The following is a 15,669-nucleotide window of genomic DNA, read 5'->3' on the forward strand; positions in this document are numbered from 1 at the left end:
CATCAGTTTCTTAGAAGGGCTGAATGCTAATGCTAGGGATGCATTGTTTTTGTTCATGTAACCATATGATTGCTTCATGATGAAATGTGCAAGATGTGAATAGTTTCGTGAAGGACTTAAGTTGACAAGAAATAGAGCATACCATGGTGAAAGGGTGTAATATCATTCTTATCCCCTGCACTTTTATGTCACTGGAAGTGTTACATGCCTCATAGCATGCCTGACCTGCTATGCTCTATATGTTTTCATATCTTTAAACAGATAGGAGCCTGCCCAGCACCATGAGGGAAGGTATCAAGGTGGCTGCCATAGTAACATGTTTGGGAATGTGTACCTTTAAATAGTCTCTTCTTCTGGAAGTGGAGAGCCTTGAATCATCTATGGGTATACTCAGAGTCCTGCACATTCTCCATCCAAGATAGGATACAAAGAGTCTGTGTGGCAAATCTGGAACCCAGATTGAGATAAATAGATTTTCAGACTTGAGGTATTTCCCCTTTCTAATTCCTCCACGAATCACCTGGGGGAATATTCACGGGAAAATCGGGGTGAAAAATAAAGCAAACGGAGGTTTTGAACATGCAGGGAAACCACTGCAGCTTTTAATGCCCATTCTCACTTGGGATTGGTGTGCAAAAAACACCTTGGAGTTAAACTGAAGCCTGCAGTAATTTTTCCCAATTAGACTTCTTTTGCGTACACAAAGGAAAGATCGCAAGACTCAAAATATGTTCTTTATACCTGAAATGTTTACATATGAAGAGCTATAATTTAGGCATGCAATAACTTGAGGTAGTAGGCAAAAATAGAAGTATCTGACTGCAGCATGGGCAAATTCCTGCTGCTTGTAACTTCTGCAGTTGTTAGTTCCCGAAGGATGATTAGATTCAGCCCTCAACTGTAAGTCAGAGACGTGTTCGGGCGGTGCAGTTTTTTGAAAGGCTGCGCCAATTAGGACTAGTGGGAGGCCAAAAGTCACAGGAAAGTCTGAAACATTACCGGAGGGAGCTTCATAGTACATACATCGCGTAGGTTACACCATCTTGGTTGGATGTTTTGACTTTGTTGGGGTTATCAAGTTCTGTTGCAGTATTGCCTGCTGGTTATTTACATTTTAGCTACTGTTGGTTATTGCAGTTTTTTCTATACCCCTGCCCGTAAGTTTGTGAAACAAATGATAGGACAGCTAATCGAGAGAGCATATTCAAACTGTGCCATTTCTACCCTAGTGAGAGGCGGGGTTTGGTGGAGCGGGTGGAGCCTACAGAGATATGGTGCGATTGCATCCATTAAATGAGAAGAGTGGGCAAATACTGTTACTGCTACCCAATCACAGGACTTCGCAGGAGTTAGTGACACCTTGACCTGCCTGCAGTGTCCACACTCCAGGAGCCCATGCTGGACATTCTTGCTGACTTTGCTAATTTTCTCCTCAATTGTGAATTTTAAGCCACTGCTTATAGAGTGCCTCACTTACCGCCCACCTTCCATTGTACTCAAGCACCTCCTGATGAGGTAGCAGAGCAAGACTGCCACTGTTACTTAAAAATGACGTAGTTAGGTCACAAGGAAATAATATAGGGCACATTTCTATATTTTTGCGGTATGAAGCACACTCTTATAATTGTTTCTGACCTCACTCTCTAAAAGAAGTTGGGCATTTTATGCAGTTGCTCGTGTACATCACAGAGCATTAGTGTCTGAAAGACCAGCATTATATGCTTTTCTTTTCACAATCACAACCAAGAACACGTTTTCACGTTTCTCCATCACAGCAATCGATTGACAGCATGTATTCACTTCTAGAAGAAGTTATCTTAAAACATTAAAACTAGAACAACGCTTCAGCTTTTCAGTTCTACATTTTGTGCTGGTTTACCTGAACTATTCAACTTTGTTCCCACATGCTAGGTAGCAATACGTAACCGCTTAAGGCACATTTGATCCCCTGAGTCCGCACAACCAATTCAAAGCACTAAATTAATGTATCATTGGTTCGTTCGCCCATCTATCCCATAAATACATCCAAACAGCCCTCTACACCATTACGTTTATGTACATGCTAATCCATATGTCAACACTCATGCAAGCATGCTGCATTCATCCACCCACCCAAAGTTGTGTGTGTGCATGTATGCCTGTGTGTGCGGTGTAAAATTAAGTATGCTTATATTCAAGTAAGTCTTGTGCATTAATGCGTGTCTGCATGTGTTACTGGCGTGCAGCGTGTGTGTTTGTGTTGGGCTGCTGGCAGGGACACATGCACTCGTATTGGTGTATATGCATGGGTGCATCCTGTACTAGGTCAGCCTGTTTGTACATGGATGGCGGGAGGTGAATGTGACTGTATAGTTTGTGCCACTGCTTGCACGCACTATAGAAAGACCTATTTGCTAACCTTTCAAGTGTAGTCTTCATGCCTCAAGTCGAGAGGTGAGTAAATATTTGCTGAGTAAACAGGTGTCAGTGGTCCTGCATATTTCTCCGGTGACATCAGCATATTACTCGCGTACGCATCTTGAGTAACACTGCAGATTAGTCACTTTAGAGGAAGCCATGGTTTGAAGAACCGTGAGTTTCCCTGGTATTAAAAACACAAGGTACAAACCACAGAGAACAGGCATTTTCCTGTTGATCTTTATTCGATCGACAGAAATACGCCCAAAAATAAAAAACACATATGTTCTGTTTTTCTTAAAAACGAATCTGTGTAATCACTGTCCTTTTAATATTCGTGGGAAAGGTGTCTTTTCAGGCGATCTCAACTCTGTCCAGCCAATCGGCACATAACGTCTGGTTTCCATCATACAGCAGACACCAAAACTATCAAAGGATACTAGTTACAAACAGTCACTATAAAATAAAATATTTTAAAAGTAAACTTACCACAGTCCGGAGACTCTGTTCCGACTCCAGCTGTCCTGATTCAAGTCCTGCAGCACGTCATCAGGAAGGAGGCGCGGCAGGCAGCCTCCCTCCCCTCCACCGCCGCATTCTTGATTGGTGCGGCCGGCTGCCCCACCTACGTCATTTTCTCTCTGTATGCTGCTGCATACAGAGAGAACAGGGAGAGTGAGTGGGTGTTACTCGAGGGCAGGAGGAGTGACTTTCCCACTGTTAATAATACTGTCTGTTTGGGCAGCCTTCAGGCTGCCCAAAAAGTCAGTATTAACAACAGTTGGCAAGCCACTCCCCCAAGCCACTTCCCCTGCCCTCGAGTAACACCGCCCACTCAAAAACCAGGAAGTTCTGCTTTCTCGCCGTGCGAGAAGGCAGAAACAAATGGTAGTTATTACGGCAATAGCTACCATTTGTTTCTGCCTTCTCGCACGGCGAGAAAGCAGCGGGGCGGCACCCAAATGCCCCCATGGAGGAGCCGCCGCTGGTAAATATGACGCATCCATCATGTCGTAAGGAGGGCGCGCTGAGTAGTGACACATCACTATTTTCGGCAGACCCAAGACCTGCTCACATTCAGAAGGCTCTTCAAGACCTGGCTCTTCGAGCAGTAGCAGCACCCCCCCTTCCCCCAGTGCCTTAAGACCCTCACTGGTAAGTAGCGCGCTTTACAAGTCCCTTGATTGATTTATTTTCATGCAGCGATTCATCACGTCTCATAAATAGGGCCCCTAATATTGAAACATAGGCTGGATATTTCATGTAAGAAGTAGCATTCTAGAATCTTGCTTACAAAATCAAACCTGACTATGCTGTACTACTGTTGAGGAACTGTGATCTTAAAGAGCGCAAAAATGCATATATCATTTTTTCGTTCTCAATCTTATGTTGAAATCGTAACATTGGTCAGGCCATAAGAAGTTCGGGTTCTTATATTGATCCATTAGAATGTTTATAAAGAAGTAGGTTTGCTTTCAGATGTATGCAGCACAGACCTGGCATGTGTAAGTTGTCAATTTCCAGTTATGTATGTAAGCTTTCGAACTTTAGAAGTAATTAAATGGTTTACCTAACTACAAGAAGGAAAGTAAAAGCTTTATAATAAATCAGATCGTACAGAAGTTAGTGATGACACTGTTTCAAGACTTGTTGGGCCTTATTTATGAGAAGTGACGCATTGCTGCCTGAAAACAGCAATGTGTCACTTCTCGGTGCGCCCTCCTAGTGACATGATGGATGTGTCATATTTACTGTATGACACATCATGTCTCTAGGCATGACAGATACGTCAGTATTACTGACATATCTGCACAAAACTGATGTATTGCTGGAGTTGTGTCAGAAGCATGATGCAACTCCAGCAATGCAGGGGGGCTATGATTAGAGCACTGCATTAGTCTTACGCCTGCAGTGAGGCAGGCAGTGTATATTGACTCAATGGCGTCACAGTAGTGGCACACTGAAAGCTCATAGATTTGAATATGCCACTTCTACAAGGCTTTTTGTGGGGAACGCCCACCCTGCATACATTATACCTGATGCAGGTATAATGTGGGGCAGGGCTTTACAAAGTGACGCATCTGCATAGATTTGTTACTTTGTAATTAGGGCGCAACGTGGTGCATATTTTACGCCACTGGTGCACCACAAAAAGTGCTGCAACGGCTGCGCAAAAGTGATGCAGAGGCACCTAAATAAGCCCCTCAATGTTTTTTCACTTTGACAGGGCATTTATAGTACATCAAAGTATAATACTCATCAATATTGGTGAGTATAAGAGCATGTAAAAGGCAAAAAAAGGGAAACTTTATCATATTCTTATTATATCTAGAGGGAACAAAATGAAAGAAACAAGAATCAAACAAAAGGTGTGTTACTCTTTATGCTGCATTGGAAATATTAACTGACAACAGGTAAATGTTTTGCAGTCTGATTAAATTATACGTTCCATTCTTCTGTTTCAGCACCACTTACAGACAAGCCACCAAAGTTACTGCATCCTCTAGAAAGTAAAGTGTTTGTCCAGGAAACACAAATTGGTAAGTACAGAAGCTACAGTTTCTAATTCTTTTGCTGATAAAATCTTATCAAGGGTGAAGGCAGACTTAAGTGAATTTTGTTTTAAATACCATCAAATAATCACAGTAAAAATGCCAACATAACATCTGCCCGATTGAATGGCTCCAAACTAATGTCAGGTCTTGTGATTTCTAACAACGCATTGTGGGTGCAGGCTTCACTTGACTTAGCTGTTTCGCCTCTTTATTTCAATGATTAAGACCGTTAAACATGTGGAACGTCTTTTGTATGTAGGTATGGAAGAAGTTCTCGAGGGGTGGATTGAGGGGTGTAATGGTAATTAATGAGTTTTTTAAATTGTTTTTAATGTATTATGAGATTCGGAAAGCCACATACAGCATCGTGCCATACATAGTGTAGTAAATAATAAAAAGCAAAAATAAGACTTATGAGAAATGAGACAGTATTATCTGACCAGGCTGTGTTACAATTAATCAACAAGTTCTTCCAAGCTACCCCAACATTGCCTGAAATTTATATAACTTGAGGGTGCCTATTTATAAGCCTTTTACGACACCAGTGCATCACTTTTTTTGATGCTTCGGTGGTTCAGGAGCTTGTTCCATATTTTCCAGGCAGTACCAAGCGGCTTTTTTTGGCTTAATGCTTCCTTGTAAGTATTGTTATCTTTAACTCAGTTTTCTGCCTTAAAGAGGCATTCCATGAGTGTTGCTGGGGGCGATCCCAGCAATATCCATGGATTTTTGACACTGCCCCAGATTTATGAGAAATCATAACTCTGAGGGAGCGGCAAAAACGTACCCCTCCCCAGGGAATGTGTAAGAAAGACACAATGAGGAGAAATATCTTTATTTTTCCTTGCTTTTTCTTTTCCTATGTGTTCTGCAGGACACATAGAAAGAGGAAAAGGCCTCTTGTGATTGCTTTTGTGCAGGAAGTTTCCCCTTCCTGCACAATACTATTAATTCAATGCAGGCACCCCTACACCATTGTGCAAAGGTGCCCCATTGTGCGCCAGTGCAGAAGAAAATGACAAGAATGCAATGTATTTGATATATACAGTGCATTCTCCAAGAAGCCGGTATCCAAGAGAAGGCCCTCGACTGGACCACATCCTTCCTCTCTGACAGATCCCAAAGCGTCCGCCTCCCACGTGTCCGATCCGAAGCCACCGACATCATCTGCGGCGTCCCCCAGGGCTCCTCCCTCAGTCCGACGCTGTTCAACATTTACATGGCCCCCCTCGCACAAGTGGCCCGCCACCACAACCTCAACATCATCTCCTACGCTGATGACACTCAGCTCATCCTCTCCCTCACCAAGGACCCACGCACCACCAAAACCAACATCCACGATGGAATGAAGGCCATCGCCGACTGGATGAGGAGCAGCCGTCTGAAACTGAACTCGGACAAGACGAAGGTCCTCATCCTCGGACCCGACCCCTCAGCCTGGGACGATTCCTGCTGGCCAATCACTCTGGGGACAGCACCGACACCCACCGACCATGCACGCAATCTTGGATTCATCCTCGACTCCTCCCTCTCCATGTCCAAACAGGTCAACGTCGTCTCCTCCTCCTGCTACAACACCCTCCGCATGCTCCGCAGGATCTACAAGTGGATCCCGACGGAAACAAGAAGAACGGTGACACAGGCCCTCGTCAGCAGCAGGCTGGACTATGGCAACACACTCTATGCCGGAATCCCAGCCAAACACCTACGACGACTACAGCGCATCCAAAATGCCTCCGCTCGAATGTGCCCATTTTGTTGTCTGTGTTATTCCTTGAAATATAATAAAAATGATTTAAACCAAAATGCCTCCGCCCGACTGATCATCAACGTCCCCCGCTGCAGCCACATCAACCCCAACCTGAGAAACCTACACTGGCTCCCCGTCGACATGGGATCCCCTTCAAACTCCTCACCCACGCGCACAAAGCACTCCACAATGCCGGACCAGCCTACCTGAACAGCAGACTCAGCTTCCACACCCCTCGCCGCCAGCTCAGCTCCGCCAGCCTCACCCTCGCCGCCGTTCCCCGCATCCAACGAACAACCTCAGGCGGCAGATCCTTCTCCTACCTCGCCGCCAAGGCCTGGAACACCCTTCCTACCCACCTACGGCAGACCGAAGACCTACTCGCCTTCAGAAGACTCCTCAAGACCTGGCTCTTCGAACAGTAGCGAAGCTTCCAGCCCCCCCCCTCAGCGCCTTGAGACCCTCATCTGTAAATAGCGCGCTCTATAAATAGATTGATTGATTGATTGATTGATTGATTGATTTCTTCTCTTTCCTTTTGCTGTTGGGCAGAGCAGAAGGAAGGCCTGTGGCACCGCCCTACGGCAAAAACTCATAAATGAGGCCCAAGATACCTTGGGTCGTATTTACTAACATTTGGCTCAATGCAGCAAGACAACTTACTGAACTTCCTCTAAAGGGGAGATCAGGAATGCACCCTATTTGCTAAGATAAGGCACATTCCTGCTCTCTCCCTGTGCTGGAGCACTGACTCCTGCCTAGCGCCAATGCAGGCTCCTTTGTATCATGATCCAAGGGTGGCAGCATTACAGGCAGGATTGTTTTTCTGCAGGAGACACTACCTGCACTAAAACACATTTTCCTCTTTCTATATGTGCTGCAGAATGCAGCACACTTAAAAAGAGGAAATAACGAGGAGAAATAAACATTTTTCTTGTCTTTATGCCTCTTTTGGGATAGTGTAGCATTTTGACACATCCCCAGGACTACTATTCTTAGTAGAACTTGGAATGTGCGCCCAAATCCATGCTGAATGCCTGGGAATGCCCACACTCCACCCTTGGAAGAACTTCCCAAAGCAGAGCAGCACAAGATACTGACTTGAGCTGCCTTGCATTACTCTATATTTACTAATCCATGGCTTTGTAAATCTGATTTAAGGATAACGCAAGGGCAACGCAAGCCCTTAGTAAATCTGGGCCCCTATTTTCGAAGACAAAAGCTTTATTTATCTCTCTCCAAAACTCAAATATAGTGGGTGGTAGTTCACTCTTCCAGCCTCTTGCAGTTTACAAATGGTGCAATAACTGTAATGTAAAGTAATGATTCCCTATTTAGATGTCTAGAAAACAAAATGTTTAATTTTGGAGTGGTGTTTATTTGGAAAGATAACAAAAAGGAGTTATTTAGGTCAGAGGTGTCAGACCTTCTGATTGGGAGCCGGCTTAGAATTTGTTGTTCAGGCACTGAGCAGTCCCAACAACACAAGGAGATGATAACCAGAACACTTAAACTTTTTAGACACTCCCAGTTCACAGATCTAGGTTGAATGCATCAACATTCTTCAGCACACCTCGCCACCCAGTTCGGAACCAGCCATGTGCAAATCAGTCTTAACCCTGTTCCACATGGGAAAAGTCCTGCCCGAACTGCCAACCCTAGTCTACCCTGGACCAGAAACAAGTATCCTGTACCAGTTTTGGTGTAACATCCCTCATCAGCTAGGCTAGCTTGAATCCAGTGGCAAAGTGAGCCAGGTACCCACGTCTGGGCATACCCTGCCAAATTAGGATGAACAAAGCAAACACAAGGATGTGAAGGATGGAGCGCTGAACTATTCAGACACACCCACAGTCATAGATCTGGGGCGAATCCATCATCTTTCTTTAGCTCATTTTGCCACCGCAGTTCAGACCCAGCCATATGCAAATCAGTCTTGACCCTATACCAGCTATGGGCGTTTGCGTAATCTCAGGAAAATCTTCAAATGGATTCCTCTATCCTTGCGCATGCCCCTATTACAGGGACTAATCATTAGCCGTCTGGATTACAGAAATGCACTACTTGCCTCCATAAATGAAGAGTATCTGACTAAACTGCAGGTTATACAGAACACTGCGGCCAGGCTGGGCCTGAACCTCCCACACCGCACCCCCTCGCGCCCAGTTTCAGGACCCTTCACTGGCTCCCCATCAAAAAAAGGATCACATTCATACTATGCTGTTTAGTCCATAAAACCCTTAACGGCAAAGGGCCAAAATATCTAGCTAATAAACTGATAAAATACCAAACATTCAGAACCCTCCGCTCTACCAGTAAACAACTTCTAACTGTACCAAAGGTCTGTACAGTAAGGAATGGGGACAGATCCTTCTCCAAAATTGCCCCGGAAACATGGAACACCCTGCCCCCATATTTCCGACTGAAACCTGATCATAAAAGATTCTGCAAAATCCTTAGGACCTGGCTTTTCTAGCTCTGCCTAGTCACCTCCTGTGGTTCCTTTGAGTATCTGCAGGCGCTATGAGTCCTACGTGTGATATATGCGCCTAACAAATACCAAAAATAAAAATATACAAATACAAATATCTCATGGAACAGTCCAGCCTGAACTGCCAAGCCAGGTTTTCCCTTGACTGGAAACAAGCATCCTGGAACTGGTTTTGGGTTAACCCCCTTCATGAGCCAGGCTAGCTTGAATCCAGTGGCAAAGTGAGCAAGGAACCCACAACTGGGCATACTCTGCCAAATTAGGGTGCACAAAGCAAACACAAGGATATGAAGGACGGAGCGCTGAAACATTTCTGACACTCACCCCCAGTCACAGATTTAGGTTGAATCTATCATCGTTTTTTATCTCAGTTTTCCATCCAAGTTCAGAACCAACCATATGCCAATCAGTCTTAACCCTGTTCCTTATGGGAACAGTCCAGCCCAAACTTCCAGGCCAGGTCTTCCTTGGACCAGAAACAAGCCTTCTGGGACTGTTTTTGGTGAAAAAGCCCATATCAGCCAGGCTAGTTTGAATCCAATGGCAAAGTGAGTATGGGACCCACGTCTGGGCATACCCCGTCAGTGTAGGGTGAACAAAACAAACACAAGAGGATGATGGACTGAGCACTGAAACATTTTAGAGATGCACCACCAGTCACAGATCTGGGTTGAATCCATCATCGTTCTTTAGCTCACTTTGCAAGCCCAGTGCAGACCCAGCTGTATGTAAATCAGCCTTGCCTTCTTGTGTATGGGAAAAGTCTAGCCCGAACTGCCAAGCCAGGTCTTCCCTGGACTGGAAATATGCTTCCAGGGGCCAGTTTTGACTTAACACCCCTCATTAGCCTGGCTAGCTTGAGTCCATTGGCAAAGTGAGCTAAAGACCCATGACTGGGCATACCCTGCCAAATTAGGGCATAACAAATCAAACACAAGAAGATAATGGACAGAGTGCTGAAACTTTGCAGTTACTCACCCCCAGTCACAGATCTTGGTTGAATTTATCATTGTTCTTTAGCTCGCTTTGCTACCCCAGTTCATCCCCAACCATATGCAAATCAGTCTTGACCCTGTTCCTCATGGGAACAGTCCAGCCCGAACTGCTGAGCCAGGTCTTCCCTGGACCGGAAACAAGCATTGTGAGACTGGTTTGCGGTAACACCACTCATCAGCCAGGCTAGCTTGAATCCAGTATAAAAGTGAGCAGGAGACCCGCAACTCGGGATTCACAGCCAAATTAGGGCTAACAAAGCAAACACAAGGAGGTGATGGATAGAGCACCAAAACCTTTCAGACACTCAACCCAGCCACAGATCTGGGTAGAATCCATCATAGTTCTTGAGCTTACTTTGCCACCCTGATTCAGACCCAGCCCCAGCCATATGCAAATAAGTCTTGATCATGTTTCTCATGGAAACAGTCTACCCCGAACTGCAGAGCCAGGTCTTCTCTTGAACGGAAACAAGCATCCTGGGACCAGGTTCAGGGTAACACCCCTCATCAGCTAAGCTAGCTTGAATCCAGTGTCAAAGTGAGTAAGGGACCCACGCCTGGGCATATCCTGCCGACTTAGGGTGAACAAAGCAAACACAAGGAGATGATAGTCAGAGTGTTTACATTTTTCAGACACTCACCCCAGTCACAAATCTGGGTTTAATCCATCTTCGTTCTTTAGCACACTTAGCCACCCCAGTTTTGTCTCAGCAACATGCAAATCAGTCTTGACCCTGTTCGACAGGAGAAAAGTCCAGCCTGAACGGTCAAGCCAGGTTTTCCTGGACTAGAAATGAACATTCTTGGATCAGTTACGGGTTAACACCACTCATTAGCAAGGCTAGTTTGAATCCATTGGCAAAGAGAGCTACGGACCCATGTCTGGGCACACCCTTCCAACTTAGGGCAAACAAAGCAAACACATGGAGATGACAGACGGAGCGCTAAAACTTTTCAGAGACTCACTCCAGTCACAGATCTGGGTTGAATCCATAATTTTTCTTTAGCTCACTTTGGCACTCCATATCAGACCCAGCCATTTGTAAATAAGTCTTGGCCCTGTTCCTGATGGGAACAGTCCATCCCAAACTGCCAACCCAGGTCTTCCCTGGACCGGAATCAAGCATCTTAGAACCAGTTTCAGGGTAACACCCCTCATCAGCCAGGCTAGCTTGAATCCAGTGGCAAATTGAGCATGGAACCCACATTTGGGCATGCCCTCCCTACTAAGGACAAACAAAGCAAACACAAGGAAATGATGGACAGAGCATTGAAATTATTCAGACACTCACCCCCAGTCACAGATCTGGGTTGAATCGATCATCCTTCTTTAGCTCACTATGCCACCCCAAATAACACCCAGCCACATGATTCGCCCCAACAGCATGGTGAGTCGTCACATCAAGAAGTGTTGTGAAGTGACTGTGCGACCAAGGACATCACAGGTAAGAACATAACAGGAATTGACAATGAACGGGGTAGAGAGCACCAAACATAAAACAAATGTACTTACCTATCTAATAACATTATGATTATAATAATTATTATTATTGTTATTATTGTTAAAATATTAATAACAATGATAATACACTAACATGGCTAAAATTAACACATATAACAGTCATTATTAAGAAATAAACATAGGTTAGGACTAATGACTCCGACTCACCAAGCGTGCCACACCTTGGATTTAATTTTTACCAGCTCCCCTAAATTGACCGATGAAGACTCTTGCTATGATTTGGACTGACCATTATCTCATAAAGTTTAACCTCCCTAGCCAGGCCTCAGCCAAATCAATAAGTTGAAAAAGAGTGCCTATACGCCCCTGGCGTAAACTTACTTCCGAAGCCTTTCTGACCCATTTTAAACCTTCAAAAAATCTGTCTCTTCCATTAGAACAAAGGGTAGCCAACTTGGAGTCTTCCATTATACAAACCCTAGATGTAATCATCCCTGAAACCAACGTTAAAGCTAAATCGGTGGCCTCCCCATGGTTCACGACCGCCTTAAAGATAGATAAACAAACCAGCAGAGTAGAGGAACGCAACTGGCGAAAAACAAAAATGAAAGAGTATAGAGTCAAGTATAAATTACTCCATTCGTGTTATGTAAAAAACATAAAAATGGCCAAGAGGACATACTTAACTCAGTGCATAAACAACTCGGCTAGTTCTAGTAAAGAATTATATAAAATATTAAAAGAATTCACTTCCCTTCATGCGGAACAGGCTCTTTTTAGTCCCTCTCAAAAATGGGTTGAATCGATGTCTGAGTTCTTTGATAATAAAATTAAATCAATCTATTCCTTCTTTTCCAACACAGACCTAGGTCAGCCTCTGCAAGATAATAGCCGGATGCCCCCGCCCTCTTCGGCGGACTGCAATGAATTTTCTTATTTGACTGAATTTGACCCGATCACAGTCACTGAAATACTGGAGGGCTTAAGCAAAATAAAATCTGGATCCCCTATGGACCTTTCCCTCCGCGCCGCTGTGCTGTAATCATGCCACTGCTAGCTAACTCCCTTACTGTCAACTTCAACACCTCACTTGAACAAGCCTTTGTACCATCAAAATGGAAACATGCACAAGTAAAGCCGATTCTTAAGAAACCTTCTGACGACCCTACTCTACCATCTCATTACCGGCCTATATCTTTGCTGCCCTTTTTTGGGAAAGTGCTAGAATATCTAGTAAACAAATGGCTTACGGCTTTTACAGAGGCACTCGGAATCCTGGATCCCTCCCAATCCGGTTTCCGCGCTGCCCATTGCACGGAGACAGCTGTTGTCGAGATTGTGGACAACATCAGGCGCGCGGTGGATAGAGGTGAATCAGCCATTCTCATCCTCCTGGACCTCTCCGCCGCATTTGACACCATCTTCCACAGTATTTTGAAACATCGTCTGTGGGAGATAGGTGTCAGAGGAGGGGCCCTAGGCTGGTTGGAAAACTATCTTACAGATCGCATCACCACTCTCGGAGTAGACACCCTGGTCTCCAGTAGTCGCCCTATAACAATGGGGGTACCTCAAGGGTCAATCTTAAGCCCTTTACTTTTTAATCGGTACCTAACTCCATTGGCGAAAACCATTAATTCCTATGACTTTGAAACTGTGTCGTATACCGACAATACCCAGCTGCTTATCACCTGCGGCGTGTATCCCGTCGGCACTTGCTCAAGTTTCAAAAATTTTATGGTTGAGATAAGAAGTTGGATGAGGAACAACAAACTCCAATTGAATGCTAGCAAGACAGAGATCATTCAGTTTGGTAACGCAGAAAAGTGCTGGACACAAGACTGGTGGCCTCCGGAATTGGGAGTATGTCCCTCTCCTAAATCTGCAGTCCGTAACTTGGGAATAATAATTGACTGTACCTTGTCTATGAAAAATCACATTGCTAAAGTGACAGGGACATGCTATGGAATAAGGCTCAGTCAGGAAGATTTTCAGATGGCTTCCTATAGAAGCTAGAAAACCCCTGGTACAGGGCCTGATCATCAGCCATCTTGATTATGGCAACGCCATTAACCATGGGCGAATTTTGCGGATCTCGCGTTCGCGAATTTTGCGGATTTGCGAACTCGCAATCCGCAAAATCCGCGAATTCCCGCGAATTTGCGGATTTTTTTTTTGTGTGTTCGCAATTGTTTCTGCCAGTTCGCGAGGATTTGGTACTAGTTCGCAATTGCGAACTTACTTGTCGGCTCGCAACGGTCGCGACTATGTTGTTTCTACGTCTGGTTCATCATCACCGCCTCCCAGCACCCTCTGTTTCACCACTGGCACCCTCTCTTTGACCCATGCCACCCTCTGTTACATCAATGCCACCCTCTGGTTCATCATCACTGTAGAAGATGGGGGGGAAAAGCAAGCCCACCTGCCCTGCTTGAACTGACATGAATTAATTTGGGGTTAGTTTATTAACAACACCTGCCCTGCCCCAACTGACAATAATGAATTAGGGGCTAATTAATGTGTCACTGAAAGAATTTCAAGTTCCAGCCTGGCACCTGCTTGTCTGCTCCTTTAGCTGTAAATCAGGACCTTTGTGGCATACAGTTAAGGTCAGAGCAGGGTCACACAATAGTTGCAAGCAGGCAACCGAATTCTGGAGGGCCCCCTCAGGAAGCACTACAAAGAATCGTTACAAATCATGAGGTTGACCTTTTGCACCTGCACCTGCTCATTGCTTTTGCTTTTGCTGAAATCGTTTTTCGGTTTTTTTCGCGCTATTCGCGGGGCGCGTCGTCGTGCGAAACCGACCGCGGAAGCTGCCAATTCGTGCGAATGAGCATTTTATTTTTTTGCGGCTTGTTGTTTCGCGAGTTTTTTTGCAGTATTCGCGAGCCGCTTGCAGCGCAACACGCGAATTTACCCCAAGGTCGAGTACGGGCGCGGCCATTTTGTTTGCGTGACGTATTTCCGTTTCCGCCCGCTATGTATAATCTCGCGCAGTAAGCGCATTGCGAGTAGAGGTTCGCACGAGATCGCACGGGAAATCTAGAGGTTCGCACGAGATCGCGAGGAAAATCTCGCGCGAACTTACTTTCGCGCTCGTGAACGGGCGCCGGCCATCTTGTTTTTCATTCATTTCCTGTGTCTGGGCATGGTGTTTAATCCTCTTGGTATCTTTGCCATCCTTTGCTTATTTTCAGTTTTTTTTTTACGATTTTGCTTCTTATCTATCCCTCTCTTTTCCTAGCTGTATATTTTTGTCTTTTCTGCTATTTTTCTTTACTTTTAAACTACTTTTTTAAACTCTTTTCTTTTCTTCTTCCCTATCCTATTCTTTCTTAATTTTCAACTTCTTCCTACCTTACCTGCCCAGACCATGGTCAAGCCAGGCGCCGTGAAGCTGCCCAGGCACTTGAGGGCCGCAGCGGCGGCGGGGAGTAGTGCTGGACCCAGTGCCAGGACAGCATGCGGGAGATTGAGGGGGGAGCAGGTGACTCGACGGGAGATATTCAGCCCGGAGGAAGTGGGCGCGCTGGTCTACTTCGTCCAGCGCCGCCTGCCCAGGACCATCGCGGGAGGCGGCAGGATCGCGGCCGGCGGCTACAACATGCGGGAGCGTCGGAAGCGGTGGGAGAAGGTGTGCTGGGCCATATCCCACCTCTACGGGGTCCAGCGCACCTACAGCCAGGTCACCCATCGCTGGACGGACCTCCTGGACCGCGAGCGCGACCTGCTGGACCAGCTCGGCTTGGAGATCCCCGGGCTTGGTGAGTAGTAGTAGCCATTTAATCACTCACTACTATGATGTTTTCTCCTGCTATGTGTTGTTGTATTGCAAATATTTGTTTTTTACATGGAGCAAGCCAATAATGCCGCTGATGACGATTACATTGTAGTTAAATTATATTTCAAAATCTTCTGTGCATTTCAGGTGCACTGCTCTCCTTCTCAGTGGCGTTGCTACTATGCTTATTTGTTTTCTATTTCGTGGTCTCATTGGCCTGAGTAACTATTATGTA

General features: G+C 45.4%; 1 protein-coding gene across 1 annotated transcript in view; it reads left to right on the top strand.

The window, feature by feature from the left end:
- Window positions 1–15,669, top strand: part of IL1RAPL1 (interleukin 1 receptor accessory protein like 1) — a 2,420,186-nt gene that overhangs the window by 1,385,369 nt on the left and 1,019,148 nt on the right. Inside the window, exon 7 of the mRNA XM_086934516.1 lies at window positions 4,863–4,937. Within this exon, the coding sequence (XP_086790642.1) occupies window positions 4,863–4,937 (75 nt within the window). The remainder of the gene's footprint in view (window positions 1–4,862; window positions 4,938–15,669) is intronic.

This window comes from Lissotriton vulgaris, chromosome 8, assembly GCF_964263255.1.
Source record: "Lissotriton vulgaris chromosome 8, aLisVul1.2, whole genome shotgun sequence".
NCBI classification, from domain to species: Eukaryota; Metazoa; Chordata; class Amphibia; order Caudata; family Salamandridae; genus Lissotriton; species Lissotriton vulgaris.